Source organism: Accipiter gentilis, chromosome Z (genome assembly GCF_929443795.1).
Source record: "Accipiter gentilis chromosome Z, bAccGen1.1, whole genome shotgun sequence".
Taxonomy (NCBI): domain Eukaryota; kingdom Metazoa; phylum Chordata; class Aves; order Accipitriformes; family Accipitridae; genus Astur; species Astur gentilis.
This window is the reverse complement of record NC_064919.1, coordinates 371,309-388,739: the sequence shown is the minus strand read 5'-3', so window position 1 is coordinate 388,739 and position 17,431 is coordinate 371,309. Positions and strand designations below refer to the sequence as shown.

At 62.7% G+C, this 17,431-nt stretch overlaps 4 protein-coding genes across 4 annotated transcripts; 1 reads left to right on the top strand and 3 right to left on the bottom strand.

Annotated features, from left to right (window-relative positions):
• The first annotated feature begins 125 nt into the window (after positions 1 to 125).
• LOC126036363 (DNA-directed RNA polymerase I subunit RPA34-like) lies at positions 126 to 1,835 on the top strand. Its single transcript, XM_049796036.1, has 3 exons — positions 126 to 154; positions 701 to 839; positions 1,301 to 1,835. The coding sequence occupies exons 1-3, from the start codon at positions 148 to 150 to the stop codon at positions 1,746 to 1,748; spliced, it is 594 nt and encodes a 197-aa protein (XP_049651993.1). The 5' UTR covers positions 126 to 147; the 3' UTR covers positions 1,749 to 1,835.
• ERCC1 (ERCC excision repair 1, endonuclease non-catalytic subunit) lies at positions 1,809 to 4,935 on the bottom strand. The gene is made up of 9 exons (XM_049796034.1): positions 4,785 to 4,935; positions 4,291 to 4,605; positions 3,270 to 3,373; positions 3,094 to 3,193; positions 2,561 to 2,637; positions 2,376 to 2,475; positions 2,214 to 2,285; positions 2,013 to 2,081; positions 1,809 to 1,913 (listed from the first exon to the last, which is right to left on the bottom strand). The coding sequence occupies exons 1-9, from the start codon at positions 4,857 to 4,859 to the stop codon at positions 1,860 to 1,862; spliced, it is 966 nt and encodes a 321-aa protein (XP_049651991.1). The 5' UTR covers positions 4,860 to 4,935; the 3' UTR covers positions 1,809 to 1,859.
• Positions 4,936 to 5,381: 446 nt separating this feature from the next.
• On the bottom strand, positions 5,382 to 8,046 carry LOC126035975 (WASH complex subunit 1-like). Its single transcript, XM_049795152.1, has 4 exons — positions 7,624 to 8,046; positions 6,899 to 7,048; positions 6,619 to 6,788; positions 5,382 to 5,968 (listed from the first exon to the last, which is right to left on the bottom strand). The coding sequence occupies exons 2-4, from the start codon at positions 7,032 to 7,034 to the stop codon at positions 5,546 to 5,548; spliced, it is 729 nt and encodes a 242-aa protein (XP_049651109.1). The 5' UTR covers positions 7,035 to 7,048; positions 7,624 to 8,046; the 3' UTR covers positions 5,382 to 5,545.
• Positions 8,047 to 8,679: 633 nt separating this feature from the next.
• Positions 8,680 to 17,369, bottom strand: CLPTM1 (CLPTM1 regulator of GABA type A receptor forward trafficking). The gene is made up of 14 exons (XM_049795871.1): positions 17,259 to 17,369; positions 17,050 to 17,156; positions 14,544 to 14,667; positions 14,061 to 14,219; positions 13,444 to 13,561; positions 12,659 to 12,744; positions 12,178 to 12,298; positions 11,640 to 11,884; positions 11,165 to 11,258; positions 10,431 to 10,621; positions 10,252 to 10,347; positions 9,835 to 9,970; positions 9,439 to 9,606; positions 8,680 to 9,218 (listed from the first exon to the last, which is right to left on the bottom strand). Exons 1-14 carry the CDS (start codon positions 17,322 to 17,324, stop codon positions 9,016 to 9,018), a joined length of 1,914 nt encoding a protein of 637 aa, XP_049651828.1. The 5' UTR covers positions 17,325 to 17,369; the 3' UTR covers positions 8,680 to 9,015.
• Between the last annotated feature and the right edge of the window lie 62 nt (positions 17,370 to 17,431).

Here is a 17,431-nt window from a genome sequence, read left to right as displayed (position 1 = left end):
GCCCGCCCCCCTGTTCCCGCCGCCGGACCGCACCAACTGCCCCGCGGGGATTGGGGGGGGGGGGAGGAGGGGACTCTCCCGAGGCTGAGCGGCTAGGTGGGCCACGCCCAGAGGGCGGGGCCGGGACAACGCCGTGCACGCGGCAGCATGGAGGGTGAGCGGGGCGATCTCGGGGGGCACATGGGGGGATACGGGGGGGACAGAGGAATAGGGGGGACACATGGGAGGATGTGAGGGGGCTGGGGGGGCACAGGGATATGGGAGGGCTGGGGGTAGAGGGATATGGGAGCACATAGGGGAGTATGGGGGGGCGTAGGGGAACTGGGTGGGCAGGGGCCTATGGAGGGCTTGGGGGCCGTGGGGAAATTGCGGGGACAGGAGGATGTGGGTGGCATATGGGGTCTGGGGAGGGGTCTAGAGGGGACAGGGTGACATGGGGGGGGGCGTGGGGGGAACTGGGGGCCCATGGAGGACAGAGGGGACATAGGGCGGGCAGGGGGATATGGGGGGCTAGAGAGGATGGAGGGACATGGGGGACAAGAGGGGGCTGGGGGCACACAGCGGGGGCACCTCGGGTCAGGGGGCGCTGGAGGGAACACAGGGGACATAGGGGCTGGGGGGGGGCACAGGGGGGACAGGAGGGGGGACGTGGGGATCGCAGCGTAGGCCCCCCCCAAGCCTGTGACCTGGCTGTTCCCAGGGCCAGTGCAGTTCCGGTGCCCCCCCGAGTTTGAGGCGGTGGCCCCCTCACCTCCCCTGGGACTGCAAGGGCCGACCCTGGGGGGTCCCAGCACTGAAGTGTGGCTCATCCGCGCCCCTGCCGACTTCTGCCCTGAGAGGTCAGCTGGGGGGGGGGGGGGGGGGGGGGGAGAGGGGACATGACAGTGACATTTGTGGGGGGCACAGGGTGGTGACAGTGATATCCAGGGAGTGACAGAGCTGCTGGCATCAGGGGGGGGACATGGGGTGGTGATGACAGCTGGGGGTATGATAGGGCTAGTGCCATGGGGGAGGGGGGGTGACTGACATTGGGAGGGTACGGTGGGACAGTGACAGCTGGGGGGGGCTCACAGTACCACTGAAGGCTGTGAGGCGGGGAGGGCAGGTCTGGTGACATCAGCGTGGGCTCAGGCAGCGCCATGGAGGGGGGTGACAGGGAGTCCGTGGTGCCATCAAGGGGGTCACAAGGCACCATGGAGGGGTAGGTGGCAATGCCGGCGGCGGGGGGGGGGGGGGGGGGGGGGGGGAGATAACAGTACCAGCAGCTGTGTCCCCCCCACTCACTGCCCTGTCCCCACAGCCTGGAGGGCTGCACGGTGCCGCTGGATGGCTGCGGGCAGCTCCAGCCCCCCAGGGATGGCGACAGTGACAAGCGGATCTACAGGCTGCGGGGGGTCCTGGGGGGGGCCGGCAGCACCCTCCTCCTGGCCCCAGACTCCCCCACTGGCCCCCTAACCTGTGCCCCCCCGCTCCGCGGCTGCCTCACCATCACTGAGAGCTTCGGGCCCCCTCCCAGCGTGCCAGTGACCGTCCCGGTGCCCAACCCACCGCTGACCAAGAGGAAAAAGAAGAAAAAGATGATGAAGGAGATGCCAGAGGCACCCGAGGTGTCCACCCCGGAGAGGGTGGCACGTCGTGAGGGGAGGGATTGCAGGCCAGGAGACCCCCCAGACGTCAGGGTGGCCCCCGAAGAGCCAGAGGTGCCCAAAAAGAAGAAAAAGAAGCACAAGCGGGAGCAGCCGGAGTGAACCCCATGTCATCCCCCCCGCCCCATCCCTGTCCTCATCATCATCCCCCCTCAGGCCCTGTCACCGATAAATGCCATTTATTATAAAACCAAAGATTTTGGGGGTGGTGCTTCATTTGGGGACCTTGAGGAAGGGCTCGTGCAGGACGTCGAAGAGCCGCTTGGCCTGGAGGAGGAGGGGGGGAACACACATGGAGACAGGGAGAGTTGTGAGGCAGGCGGGGGGGTGAGGGACCAACATCCCCCATGTCCCCCCGTCGCTCACCTTCTGGGGTCCGACACCGGGGCAGAGGGACAGATCTTCCCTGGAGGCATCCACCACGGCTGCCAGCGACTGTGGGATGGGGAGGAGGGTGAGAGGCTTGGGAGTCAGGTGAGGGTCTTGGGGAGTAGGCGAGGGTTTCAGGGATGCATCCCCTGTCCCCAGCGTGCCCCAGGGAGAGTGACATCCCCAGGGCTGTCTCACCCCAAAGGTGGTGAGGAGACTCAGCGCATCCGTCTTGTTCACTGACTTGATGCTGGTCAGGCAGTCGGTCATCTGGAGGTGACCAGGGTGGGGGTCAGGGGACCCTCGGGGTCCCCAAGGTCCCCAAATTGTGGTGGGGGGGAGGGAGGGTGCGTAGCTCACCCGGGAGAGGAAATCCTGCTCCACACGCTCCTTCAGCAAGTCGGGCGGCTTCTGCTCATAGGCCTTGTAGGTCTCCAGGTACCTCCCGGCCTCCTCAGGGCTGGGGAGGGCACGGGGAGTGGGTAAGGGGGCCACCCATGGGTGACAGTGGGGACACCCAAGGGTGACACGGGGACAGTCCTTACCTCCAGGCTACCAGGAGGGTGCAGTCGGCCAGGATGCAGATCTTCGCCAGCTCCTTCAGCGCCTGGTGTGGATCCTTCTGCAGGGACAGAGGGGACAGGGAAGGGAGGGGATGGGGACCAGAGGTGACAAGGAGTGTGAGGGGACAGGGATGGGAAGGGACAGAGGAGAGAGGAGAGTGAGAAGATGGGGACAGAGGAGCCCAAAGAGTGAGGGGACGGGGACTAAGGGGACAGGGGGACGAGGAGATTGAGGGGACAGGAATGGAGGGGACAGAGGGATGGGGAGACCGTGGGGACAGAGGGACTAGGAGAGCAAGGGGACAGGGACGGGGGGGACAGAGGGATGGGGAGAGTGAGGGGATGGGGATGGAGGGGACAGAGGGACGGGGAGTGTGAGGGGACAGGGATGGAGGGGACAGAGGGACGGGGAGCGTGAGGGGACAGAGCAATGGGGAGAGCAAGGGGACAGGGAGAGTGAGAGGACAGGGATGGAGGGGACAGAGGGACGAGGACAGGGACAAGGAACCTCTCACCACGTCGACTTGGAGAAGCAGCAGCTGCAGCCCATAGCTCCTGCCCAGGTGCCGCAAGCGGTCATGGATGTAGCCGGGGTTGAGGTGGTGGTACCGCAGGCTGGGGGGGGACACACACAAAAGGGACAGGGTGACACTGAGGGGACCCCCGGGGACCCCCAGGAGCACCCGCTCACCTCAGGAAGAGGGCACAGGTGCTCTGGCCCAGCACATAGTCGGGAACGACGTCGCCGAACTCCCAAGGGACATTGCGGATGAACTTCAGGACCGGGTTGCCCCGCTGTAGGGAGAGGGTGGTGGGTCAGAGGACCCCAATGGCCAGGGGGGCGGATGGATGGGGCCCTGGTTCCCCCTCCATGTCGTGGGACACCAGGGCACAGGGCCTTTCCGTGTTCTGGGATGTCAGGACAGTCCCCGCCCGTGTCCCAAGGCACATGCTGGTGTGCTGCAGGGGACAGTCCCCCCAGTCCCAAAATATTGGGGGACGGATGGTGCACCCAGAGCCTGAAAATATCAGGGATGGTCCCCTCTCAGCCCCAAGATATTGGGGGACGGTCCCCCTGGAGCCGCCAAAATATCGGGGGATGGTGCCCCCAGCCCAAAAATACTGGGGATGGTCCCCCCTCAGCCCCAAGATATTGGGGGACAGTGCGCCTGAGCCCCAAGATATCAGGAGATGATCCCACTGGAACACCAAAATATCAGAGGTCAATCCCCTCAGCCCCAAAATATCAGGGGACAGTCCCCCCCGGGCACCAAGATTCCAGGGGACAGTCCCCATGAGCCCTAAAATATCAGGGGACAGTCCTCTCAGCTGTAAAATATTGGGGGACAGTGCCCCTCAGCCCCAAGATAACAGGGGATGATCCTGCCCAGAGCCCCAAAATATTGTAGGACGGTCCCCCCCTGAGCCCAAAGATTCCAGGGAACAGTCCCCATGAGCCCTAAAATACCGGGGGACAGTGCCCCCCGAGCCCTGAAGTGTTGGGGGGCAGTCCCCCCGAGCCCTGAAATATCAGGGAACAGTGCTCTCGGGCCCCAAAATATCAGGGGACAGTCCCCCCTGATCCCCAAAATACTAGGGCATGGTCCCTCTGATCCCCAAAATATTGGGGGATGACACCGGGGGACGGCCCTCCCCCATACACCGGGATGGCCCCCGGCCCCCCCCTCCGCTGTCCCCCCCCCCCCCCTCACCTGCCGTGGGCTGACGATGATGCTGCTGCTCTTGGCTCCCGGTTTGAGCACGGGCAGGGGGGGCACGTCCCCGGCGCTGCTCCCCCCTCCTCCCGGTACAGCCCCCCTCGGGGGACCACCACCACCAGGTTCGGGGGGCTGAGGGGGTCGAGGTGGAACCCCAGCCGTACTAACGGGAACCGGAACCGGTTCGGTAGTTCCGGGAGAGGCCGTGGGGACCGACTGCTGTACCACGTACTCGGCATAGGAGCTGGGGCCCGGTGGTACCGGGGAGGGGCCGGGATGGGGCCCGGAGGGTTTGAAGAGCGACGGGACCTGATAGGGAGGAGGCGGGGGGGGGGGGGATGTCTGCGTGGGGCCTCCCACACCGACACACACACACACGCCCCCTCCACGGAGCCTCCCGTGTGGCTCCCCCGGGCTCTCCCTCGGCCCCCCCCGCCGCCACCGCCGCTGCCGCCGCCGCCGCCTCAGCCTCCCCCGGCCGCCGGTACCAAGGGGTCGGCGGGACTCTCCTGCCGCACCGTGAACCGCCTCTGCTTCCCCGCCGGGACCGGGACCGCCTCCATGGTGGGGGTCGTAGGCCCGGGCCCGACCGGGAGCGGGATCAAAGGTCAGGGATCAGCGCAGGGGCCGCCGGGAGGGCTCCGGTGTAGCCGCAGGGGCGGGGTCACGGCGCGGCTCTGAGCCCGCCCTCCCCCCTTCCGCGCGGCGATTGGCCGCCGCGCTGTCAATCAAAAGGCAGCGCCCCGTTTTTCCAGTTCGGACTCGCGCATGCGTACTACTGCCCCCGTCCTCCCGCCACCACGGTGGTGGGCGGGGCCACGATCCTGAGGCCACGCCCCTGGGTCCGGTGGCGCGGAAAAGGGGGGGGAGGGGGCGGGAACACAGCCCCAACTCCACATGTCCGTGTGTCCCTGTGTCCCCATCCCAGGTCGGGGACGTGGGAAGGGGGGACCCCGGGAGTAGGACACGTGGCGGGGGGGACGACACCCTGGAGGCCATTGGGTACCCGGGGGGACGGACCCTGGGGGCCACTGGGGAAGGACACATGGGGGATCCCAAGGGACACAAGGGGGACCCCAGGGGCCACTGGGGAGCGACATTGGGGTTGGACCCCAAGGGCTATTGGGGGGCGGTGGACCCCAGCACCCACCAGAGCCACAGGGGCAGGACACTGGGGGGAACACACACGCCGCGAACACAGGACCAGGACACACTGGGGACACCCCAGCACCTTTATTCTCCCGCACCCCTACAGCCCCCCTGCACCCAACCCCTCCCCAAAAGCAGGGGGCTCCTGGCAGGAATTGGGGGGCACCGGCGGGCCACCGCCCCCCAGGGCATCACGCAGGCGAGGCCAGGCACGGGGATCGCGTGTGGCACGGGCCAGTAACCGAGTGTGCCGGCGCAGGGTGGCGATCTCCCGCTGGGTGCGCCGATTTTGCCGGAGAAGGGCCCCGGTCCGAAGAGCCGCCGCCAGCAGCCCCCCCCAACGCAAAAACTCCACCGTCACCCCCAGCCGCTGCTTTTGGCAACCTGGGCTCCCTACTGGGGTGGCCGTCACGGTGGCGTCATGGCAGGCGTCGGTGGCGTCGTGGTGGGGGATGGTGGGTGGCGGGGGCTGAAGTAGGAGAAGCTGAGCTGGCTGCCAGGGCTCTGGGGGGACTCCCAGGGACTGCGGGGAAAGGGGAGGGGGGGAAGTGAGGCCAGAGCTGGCTGGTGCTGGAGCCACTCAGTGCCATAACAGCCCGCTACCATAGCAGTGCTGTGTCGGACCCACGCAGTGCTGGAGCAGCCCGGTGCCGAAGTTGCATGGTGCTGAACCGGCCCAGTGCCACAGCAGTGCCATGCTGGAGCCGCACAGTGGCGGAGCAGCCCCGTGCAGGCATAACCCGGTGCCAGAGGCACACAGTGTTGAACTACCACAGTACCGTAACAGTGCCATGCCTGAGCCATATGATGCCAGAGCAGCCCAGTTCCCAAGCAGCCCAGTGCCAGCACAGCCTGGTTCTGGAGCCATGCAGTGTTGAATCAGCCCAGTGCCGGAGCCACGTGGTTCTGAACCAGCCCAGTGCCATAGCAGTGCTGTGCTGGAGCCACACAGTACCACAGCAGCCTGGTGCAGGCATAGCCTGGTGCTGCAGCTGCACGGTGCCGGAGCCACACAGTGTTGAACCAGCTCTGTGCCAGAGCCACATGGTTCTGAACCAGCCTGGTGCCATAGCAGTGCCATGCTGGTCCCGCACGGTGCCGGAGCTGCATGGTGCTGGTGTAGCACTGTATGAAAGCAGCCCGGTGCCGGATCTGGCATCACAGTGCCATTACCTGCTGGAAGAGGAGGTTGTGGACGAGGTAGACAGGTGCCAGGTGGGCGAAGGGGTGGCCGGGTGCCGGGGCAGTGGCCGGGTGCTGTGGTGGGGACCCTTGGGTGCCAGAGCCCGGCGGTTCTTCCATATCCGTCTGCTCCCGCCCACTCAGGTGCTCCGAGCTGGTGTCTGCCAGGGTGGGGGTGAGCCCCCACCGCACCCTGAGCCGGCCCCAGGGACCCCCAGCCCAGGGACAGGGACCCCCAACCCAGGGGACAGGGACAGGATACAGCCCTTACCTGAGAAGCCAGAGTCCTTTTCAACGTTGTTGGCCTGGGGAGCCTGTGCCCCCCACTCGTCCCCCGTCTTCTTTAGGGGGACCACAGAGTGGAGGGGCTCGGTGGCCACCCCTGGCACCTCTGGCTCGGCTGGCATCAGGGTGGCCCCTCCTGCGGGGGGACATAGGGACCCTGGGGGGGGGGTCCTGGGGGCACATGGTGACTGGGGGCGGGCAGTTGGTGGCCCCACGCCGGGGGAGAGTGGCCAGGTGACAGCAGTGGCCGGGTGATAGGGATGGCCGGGTGACAGAGGCAGCAGGGAATGTGACACAGTGGTGTGTCCCCCCCCGCCCAAAGTAGCTCTGGGGGTGGCAAGGGGACTGGGGAATCCCAGCATCCCCCAGTCCCATGTCCCCTGTGTCCCCCCCATTGTCACAGCTGTGAAGGCGACACACTCAGTCACCACCTGTCCCCCCACCCCGATCCCTCCTGTCACCCATGCTCATAGTACCACCATGTCCCCTGTACCCCCCCCATTATCACTTGTCCCCCAAAGCCCCCCCAAATGTCCCCGTGTCCCCCCATGTCCCTGTGTCTCCCAAAGCCCCAAAGACCCCATGTTCCCCCTAAATGTCCCCGTATCCCCCCATGTCCCTCTGTCCCCCCAAGCCCCACCATGTCTCCCCAAGCCCTCCCATGTCTCCCCAAATGTCCCCGTGTGCCCCAAAACCCCCCCACCCCCATACCTGCCTGGGTCCGAAGTCGGTGCCGGTACCGGGCCGGGATGGGGGGCAGGGGATGGCCGGGCTCGATCCGGGGGATGGGCCGCGGGGACCCACAAAGAGCGGGACGGTACCGGTGACGAGGGGAACCCGGGAACGGGGAGGGGGTGGCGGATCTCCGGTACCGGGCAGGGGGTTCCGGTACCGGTCTCGGGGGCACCGGTGCGGGGCTGGGCCTAGGGGCGGGCCCGGACTCCGGTACCGGCGGGGGACCGGACTCGTGTACCGGCGGGCGAGAAGTACGGCAACCGCGCTGAGAGCTGTCCGGGCCCCGCCCCCCGAGACGGAGAGACGGCGCCGGCAGCCAATGAGCGCGGCCACCGCTCGGTGACGGCGCCACGGGCGCCACGTGCGGCCACGGGGCCGGTGCTCCGCCACGTGAGGGGGCGGGGCCTCCGCAGCACGTGGCCGCAGGGAGGAGCCGCTGCCGGAGCCCCGTGACAGGCGGGAGGGGGAGGGGGAAGAATACGTGAGGGCCCCCCTCCCCCAAGACCGGGCCCTCCCCCAAGTGCTGGGACACCCCCCCGCAGCCCCCGGGAAGCACCGCGAGGGATCCCCGGGACCGGGACGCCCCCGGTACACACCGGGATTGCCGGGACACCCGCGGCCCCCCCCCCCCCCCGAACACCCGGAGGGACCCCCGCACCGCCCCGGGGCGGGGACACCCCCCCCAAAAACAGCAGCAGGACCCCCAGGTTCCCCCCCCCTCCCAGCACCCCAAAGGCTGAGCCCAGGGAGAAATCGGTGCCCCCCCCAGTAGATGTGCACCCCAATACTGGGGGGTCAGGGTGTCGCCCCCAGTAGGGGTACACCCCCCAATAGGAGGTTTTGGGGGGGGGTGTGTCCCAAGTAGGGGGGTTCAGGGTATGTCTTCCCCCCCAATAGAGGGGTTCAGGGTGCCCCCCACCAAGACGGGGGTGGGGAAGATAGCCCCAAAGGGGGGATCCCTTTGGGGGGGACCCCCAAATTGGAGCAGGGGGAGTGGGAGGGCACAGGCGAGTCAGGAGGGTCAGTTTTGGGGTTAAATCAGCTCTTTATGGAAGAGGTGACGCCAAACTCCGTGACACTGTCCTACACACCGGCACAATGGGATGGAGCGCACAACGGGACCACGGGGGGATGTGAAACACAGCAGGAGGGCCCCACACACACCCTGGGGGGCCGCACGGCCGCCCCCCCACCCCCCTCACCCCCCAGTCCCAGGGGAGATGGGAGGGGGGGAAGGGGGGGAAGAAACAAAAAAAAAAAAAAAAACAAAACCAAAAAAAAAACCAAACCACCCGGCCCGACCGCTCCCCCCGTCCGGTGCCCAGCAGGAACGCCAGGTATGGTAAAAATTGAGCGAGGGGGGGTTGGTTAATCTTTCTTCTTGTCCTCTGGTGGTTTTTCGCCCCCCAGGGGACTTGGGGGGACCCCGACAGGCAGCGTTGTGGGGGGGCTGCCGGGCAGGGTGGGGCGAGAGGAGACCTGGTCCTCCCCACTGACACCAAATTCGTTGACGCGTGTGAGGTCAACACGGTAGATCCAGCGTTGGTAGAGGTAAATGAAAAAGACGACATCTGTTGTGGGGGGGGCGAGGAAGAGAGGGGTGAAGGTGAGGGGGGGGTACAAGTGGACCCCCCCAAACAAGTAGTAATGGGGGGCAACAGGGTGATATGCAGCAAAAGGGAGGGCACAGGGTCCAGTGTGGACCCAAAGGAAGCAGGAGGGACCCCCAGGAAGTGGGACCAGCCCCCATAAGCACCAGTAGGGATATCCCCCCCCCTCCCAAGGTCGTACCATCCCGCAGACAGCCTATCCTGTACATCATGGGCATCTTGATGACGAAGGCAAAGAGGTCATCAATGAAGGTGTTGAGGGCTTTGTAGGTCAGCATGCGCCACGGCAGGTGGGCGACCGACTTCAGTTTGTAGTTGATGAAGAGTTGGGGTGTCATGGTGATGAAGCCTGGGCAGGGCCGGGGGGGCAGGGTGGTGTCCTTGTTAGCGTAACGAAGCCTGCCAGTACCAGTGAGACAACACACCCTCCCCCAAAACAGGGGAGCCCGGGCAGAGCAGGAAGGAGTCCCAGAGAAAAAGCTGCACCCCAAGGTGTAATCTGCAACAACCCCCCCCCCACCTTCATCACATCATAGGGGGACTTTCGGCATCTCCCGGCGGCAAGCATGGCACTCACCAAAGGTCAGGAGGAAGCCGTAGAGCATGCTCAGCACCCACGAGTACCAGCCCTTGTGCTCCAGGTAGAGCAGGCTGTACACAGCATAACAACCCAGCAAAGGGAAAAGAATCCATGAGAGGTACCGGAAAGCCATCTGGGGAGGCAGTGACATCCAAAAATCAGCCGGCAACATGCCAGAGTCCCAGCCCGGCACTTTCCCGGTTCCCAAACCTCAGACCAAGGAGGGGGTAGGCAGTGCCGGTAGCCCATTTCACCGCCTGCCCTGCCCCGGGTGAGTCCCAGGGGAATTGGGGAAGACGAAGTGAGGAGAGGTGCGTCAAGGTGTTCGGCCAAGCCAGCGGCTGGCCGGAGCCGGGCTTGGCAACACGGTGCCATCCCCAGCACTCGCCTTCCCCCCCCGCAGCCCTGACTCACGTCGTCGTACACCTTTGTGGAAGACTCGATGTAGGTCGACTTGTCTTTGAAGGTTACGCGGGGAAACACTCCTGCTACCTTGTTCTCTCGGTCCAGCTGCCAAAGGAGAGGGGAAAGGCATCACCAAGCAGGACCAGGGGCACTGCCAGAACCCCCCCCGCACCCGTGTTACTGCTTACCCGGACGTCCATGACCTTTGTGATCTTCCAGAGGTCGATGAGGAGCCCAATGAAGACGCTGACTTGCACCACGAAGTTGGTTTCGTTGTCCAAGATGTAGAGGAGGACGACGAGGGACTGGAAGACACCGAAGAAGACGGAGCGGACGGAGAGCCCCTCCAGAGATTGCCGGCTGTTCCAGAACTGGATGTCTGTCAGGAAGGGGTCCAAGCTGTCACCCCGACAGAGGGGAAGGGGAAGCTCCTGCACCCAAGCCTCCACAGAGCTACCGCAGCACACGCCCCAGGGGAGGGAGTGAAAGAAGCAGGCAGTGTGATCGCCAGAGCCAAGCAGACACTGCAAAGCATGGTCTGGCATCGGCGCAGGCAGCAGGGACCCAGAAAACCACAAGTTTCCGGCTTTCTGCCTTCAAGTTGGCCCTGCGGCATGGAGGATCGCGACAGAGGGGTGCCGGATGCCTCAACGCACACCACAGCAGCCACAGCCTGCCCAGGACGTGGTTGGATTTAGCTATGGCTGCTGAAGAAGTCACAGCCAGGGAGCGGAGGGCTCGTGGCAGCGCGTGGCATTCAGCCAGCTGAGAACGCGCCACAGCACAAGGATGTCTGCTCCGCCACCGCCGTGGGGACGAGAAAGGGTTAGAGGCAGGAGCAGGGAGAGGGTTTTAGGTCACACCGCCGCCTTTGCGTCCTTCCCCTCTACGCAGATCCGCAAGGTCTCTCCACAGCGCTCACCGTTTTTGAAGGCCAAGAACTCAAAGATGCTGTGCACGATGGAGACGATGATGGTCAGCGCCAGCAGGTAGGGATTCGTCTCCAGGAGAGCGACCTGGAACAGGCATCAAAAACCTCTCTGAGGTTCCTCCTGCCCAACGCCCCAGGAACACGGAGAATCCAGGATGATCCAGCCGGTCACAGGGCACTGAGGTGGACAAGGGGTTTAACTGCTCTCTATCATTATGGCCTCCATGCTCCCTTCCCCCTACAGAGCCAAGGCAGGTGCCTGCGCAGCCCCCCACACTTTGCATCGCAAAGGTAATTAATAAGGAGTGATCACAACAAAGAACAGGCATTGAACACTCTTTCAGCAAAGCTAGGGAAAGACATGAAACAGGGGGAAGGAGCTGCTACAAAAAAAGAGGTCTCGATCTATGGGGACAAGCAAGAGAGCTTCAGCTGGGAGGAGGGAGACCCGTGAGCGCCTCTTAACCTTCACCGAGTCCTGCTCCTCGTCTGACTGCTCATAGAGGTCCTCTCCCAGGAAATTCCAGGGGGATTTAGTACTCTGGGCAGCATAGAGCTGCCAGCGCCACAGGGAGAGCGGACAGAAGGAAAGGCGGAAGGGCAGGCGCTGCAGGGTCTCGTTGATGGGGAAATAGTCCTTCTGCAGGTTCCAGTAGTCGTTGAAGTAGAGGATGGGGTAGTAGTCACCGCTGATGGCGTCAAACTTCACATCTGGAGCCGGGGGAAAGAGCAGAAGGAGGGCTGAGCAGGCAAAAGGGAGCCATGAGAGCCATCGTCACCGTCATCCCCCTTGGCAGCCACCTGGGAGAGACCAAGAGGCTGCTGAACCCCCAGCCCAGCCCGCTACAAGCTCCCAGAGAGGTGGGGTTCATGCCAATGACAGAAAAACAAGTCCCTGTTCCCCACAGGCGCCCAAACACGTCCTCTGAGGAGAGGGGACAGCAGGGCTATCCTTGGAAAGCCACCCTTGGAGCAGAGAAGCCCCGGCACATCCCAGCCCTTACACTGGTCCAGGGGGGGTGGCACACTGCCCTTCACCCAGGGTGTGTGGTCATCCACCATGTTGATGGTCAAGTTGGGGTGCCAGTGCGAGATGACCTCCACAGGACCGTAGTCTTCTGCCCTCTGCAATGAGAATATCACTGCCTCCGTCACCGGCATGGCGGTTGGCATCCTTCCGTCTTGCCCAGCGTTAGCCCACCGCCACCCCGCCTTAAACAAGTCAACAGAGAGTGGGGAAGCTGGGAGGGCAAGAGCCAACCCTCCCATCCCAGAAATACTACAAGGAAATCATCATCCTCTTCCCACTCTGCGGAACAGGAGGGATGTGCCCCAGGCAGGACAGCAAATCCTCTACAGTGCTTCCCGACAGCTTTGCGACGAGAGGAAGGCACATGAATATTTAGGAGTTTGGCCAATGAGGCAAAAAAAAAACCAAACATCCAAAAAACCAACCCACAAAAAAAAAAAAAAAAAGCCAGTTACCTTGATCATTTCAGGGTCTGCCTCCGTCTCACCTGTCAGGAGGTTCTTGGTTTTCTGGAATCGCCGCCGCTTGTATTTGTTGATCACTGGAAGGAAAGAGATGTGAGCGTTTCCAGCTGCACATGAGAAGGTAGGGAAGGAAATCTAAGGAGGCTACGGCCTGCCAGGCCAGACACAAGCTGGCCAGAGAAGCCCGTTTCTCTCGCATCACCCCCCAGAAGGACTAATTCATCTGGGCTGTTTCACAGATCCTCCAGTTATCAAAGGGAAAGGCTGTAGCTTGGGGGCAACAAACTAGATGAACAGCCAAACCTTTGGGATAATCGCATCGCTGTTGGAGAAAAACACCTGAGATGAAGTGTCCAGATCTTCCTGTCCTGCAGGAAGACCTGAACATGGCAATTCCTTCCTCTTCTCAACGCTGACGTGGTTCCACCCCCACCAACCCTCCCCGTACAGGTAGGACCCCCCCTCCCGCATAATGTGGACAGAAACCACGAGCTTGCAGGGATTTAAAGAGGTTTTCCCTCCCTACATTCACAAAAGACAAATCCCAAGCGTAAAAAGCATCCAGCTCAGGGAGCAGCCGAGCCAGCATGCTGGAGGCCAACAAGGAGTTGGATATTTGCCCTAATATTCCCCTTCAGGCACCTGCCTTTGCTGAGCCAAAGCCAGAGCTCAGCATGACTCCTTCAGGCTCCTGTTTTGACACAGGAATTGGGGTGCCCCTTTCCCCAGCACCACCCCCGGGCCTTCGCACACTGCCCTCCTGCCCTAGGCCGTACTTCGTGACGTGTGGACCGTGGCGAGGCGCCTGTACAGGTTTTTCTGTCTGGGGTCAGGATGGAAGCCACTCTTCGTGAAGTACACATGGATGTAGATGGAGCCATTCTGCTGAACGCTCTGAAATCACACCCCAACCAAGGCAGTTACAAGTCAGATGCAGTCAGAGCACAGCTGTCATCTCCCAGCTGCCGCCACCACCTCGGTGCCTGCATTCGGCACTGACGCCAACCATCTTCCCGCAGCCATTGACCCCATATGAAACCAAAGTGTGAAGAAGCAGCCCCTCCCTCACAGAGTGGACCTCAGCTGCTGTACAGCTCGGGGCAAACCTGAAGTCTTTAACGGCTGGTCACCAAAATGATGGCTTCACGCCCCGTCACCTCTGCAGCACATCTGGAAGAGACACCAGCCCACCCCACAGGGTCTCACCTGCCATCTGAAGCGAGCAGGGTACAGCTAAAGGTAATGGCAGGGATGTGCTGCGGCAGCCAACGCCGCTCCATGCCTCAGCTCCCTGGATGGTTTTGAGCATGATCCTGGCAATCCTCACCAGCCTCTCGACGATCCCCCTCTACCTGGCCTCAAACCTTCCCAAAAGAGTATGGGGTGCACCCACCTGTGAAATGTCGACTTCCCCATAGTGTTCGTAGCACCCATCAGCGTTCTCCCCGCTGGTCCAGTCCCCATAGACGAGATCCCGCTTCTGCCAGAACAGCGCCGAGCTGACATTGAAGTCTGTAAAGTGCTCGTGCTCGGAGATATAAACATAGAGATCCTGCAGAGAGAGGGGGATGTCAGCTGCTGGTGGACAACTCAGCCTGATGCTGAGATATGGGAGCCTGAACCACTCCCGCTCTGCCATACAGCACCATGCCTTCCCCTCCTAAACTGGCTTGGCCCACTGGTGAGCCTGAGAAGTAACTCCTGGCTAACACCACAATGCCAGAGCATGGCAGCCACAGGCAGAGCTACAGTTTAGCTCCACTGGATTTAAGATCTAACTCAGAGCTAGAGCAGCAGGTCCAGCCACAGAGCCACCACACGGTGACCGCACTGCCAGTCACCCAGGATGGGACAGCACAGCTTCTGCAGGCTTTACCATTAAAGTGTCCTTGGGGAAGAGGTTTCGGCTCGGGGCTCGTGGTGTCCCACCCGTGCTGCTCTGCTCCTGCGGTGCCGGCCCACGGCGGAACCAGCTGCTGATGGCCCAAATGATGAAGATTCTGTGGGAAGAAGGAGGAGAAGCCACTCAGGCATTCTAGCAGCCCTTCCCCGCCAAACTGGACACAGCCTGCAAACAAACCTCTCCCCATTCCCTGGGCAAGGAGGAAATCATTAGCGCTGGACTGACAAGCCTTCAAAACTCGCTGTTCATTCTCACCTATTTCTATCACAGCAGGCATTTGCCCTCAGGCAAGGGGCACGGGCCAGAACTGGTTCTGGGCCAGTTCAGACCCAGCACCATGCACAGTGGCAGCACACCGAAAGCGAGCAAAGATGCTGGGAGCTTGCCTCAAGGACACAGGGAGAAAGTCGCACTCCGAGGTATCCCAGAGAAGGCTGCTAATGGGCATGCAAGGCATCCCTGGCACAGGACGAGGACACTAGGGCATCTCCAGATCCTGGCAGACACCCTGAATCACGCACGGAAGGCGCTCAGCCCTCCGTAAGCAAACTGATGTCAAACCAAGAGGACACCAGAGCCACGGGACAAAGCTGGCTCCCAAACACAGGTGGCAGAAGCAATGGGGTCACCTAACGAGCAAGGGGCAAACCCCAGCACACTCCCAGCCACACAGAGACCTTCCAGCGGAGCCCCCAGCTCGCTCACCACCTCCAAACCCATGGTCACAATGGTTCCCAACCTCCAGCACACAGCTACAATCACTCTCCAAAGCTCCCTGGGCTGCTCCCAGCATAGAGATGAGGATGGGTCCCTTCCCCACATCCTCCGCAAGCCGAGTCAGGCAGCACTGTTTGAGTGTGTTAAAAGAAATCAAGCCTTTTTCCCCCATTTTGGAAGGTTTTTGGCAGAGTGCCCCAAGGTACAAGTTTCCAGCTCTGTTTTTCTTTGCAGGTAAAGCATGAGGAGCCTTTCACACGTGTCCCATGCACCGCTAAATCAGACTTCCCCCTCCTGGCCTGTGCACAGAGCAACCGGATAACAAGCTTGGGAATGTCCGGCAGCACCAGCAACCGAACAACAGCTCCTGGGGCCAAGCAACGGCCATGGCTGTGCTTCCATGCTGTGGGCAGAAGACTCCGGAGATCCCAGGATAAGTCGGGATTTACTTCAGCATAACTCTTCATTAGGCTGAGCCGCAGCATTTTGGAAAGCTGGAGACCCCAAACAAGTCTCCCCACGTGCACTCCTGGCTGTGCCGCCGAACCAGAGGGAACTTCTGCAGCCCGATCAGTGGTCATAAATCCATGACCCAAGACATAACCATTTGCTCAGGAAAGGCTTGGGAAGACATTTCTTCTTCCGAAGGTTTTGGAAACCAGACCATCATGCTTTGTCTGTGGTGCATGGACATCACTCACTCAGGCTCAGGCAACGACGGGGCTGCCATTCACCTGCAGGTGTGAGTTTTCCCTTGCATCTCCTCTGCCAGCTGACCATGATGACTGAAATATTTCCGAGGGCACGGTTCCCTTGGCCATGAGATGATGAAGTGCTCTTCCCCCCAACTTTGCCAGCCAGGACACCGGATCTGCCAGGGGAGATGGCACTTTGGAAAGGAACAAACCTGCCCTGGGAGGGATGGGAAGGAAGAGACAGATGCAGAAGCGGAGCAGGAAGGCAGCTTATGAATGTGAGAAGGAGTCATGGCTTCTAAGAAGGGATTCACAACCCATTCAGCAGCACTGGCCTGAAAGCAGAAACCTGCCGGCTCCAGCATCAGTCTCCTCACTGCAACGTAGGTGAGGCTGGGAACAGTGCATCCAAACGCACAACACCGGCTCCAGGCATGCCGGCAGAAACACCTCGACCTCCTTCCCTGCCAGAGGATTGCCTCCTTGCGGAAGCAGGAGTGACTCAGGGCAGGGGCTCGGCACCGCACCAGAAGTCATCCATGCCATGGCATGGACTTTGGATCCCCCCTGGCAAGATGCAGGGAATGCCGGCGGCTCCTCAGAGGAGCCCAGAAAGAATCAGCCATCCCTGCCTGGAGTGAGCCAGACCCTGAGGGATCCAGAGAAAAACTGGGAAGGAACTTAAGAGCCCGGAGGTCTGGAAAAGCTCCATACCAGGGCAGGGGGAACAACAGCCCCAGGAGGGGCAGCCCCACGGACTTCCCTCCTCCTGGCAGGACCCCCAAGATGTGGGGACGGGCACCACCATCCTCCTGCACCCCAGGGACCCTGCTATACCCTGAGGGGGGACACAAGCCACCTGCCCACCCCAGGGACCTCACTGTCCCCTGGGGGGGACGACACATGAGCCACCTGCCCGCCCCGGGACTTCACCGTATCCCCGAGCAGTTTTAGGGCTCCGGTGCCACAGCGGGCCGGGCCACAGCCCCGGTAGCACGGCGGGCCGGTGGCCGGTGCCGCGGAGGGAGACGGGTCGGTAGCACTTGGGAGGGGGGGTGGGGGCTCACCTGAAGAGAACACCTTTGATGACCTGCCAAGCGTTGGGGGCCGGCTGCTGTCGCTGCGTCTCGGCCGCCGCCGCCTCACCGCCGCCGGCGCTCCCGTTACTGGTTACCTACGGGGAGAAATGGGACGCAACGTACTGTCAACCCAACGGGACGTTCTCCCCTACCCCCTTCTCCGGTCCCAGCTTCCCCGGTCACTGACCCGCCCGTACCTGCCCCGGGCCCGGCGCGGGCCCCGCCGCTGCCGCCGCCGCTACCTCCGTCCCCGGCGCCGCCATCTTCCTACGCCGCCGCTTCCGCCGCTCTCGCGAGACCTGTAGCGCCGGGCACGTGACGGCGAAAGGGCGGATTCGAGGGTGGGTGGTGGGCGGAGCCGGGAAACCAC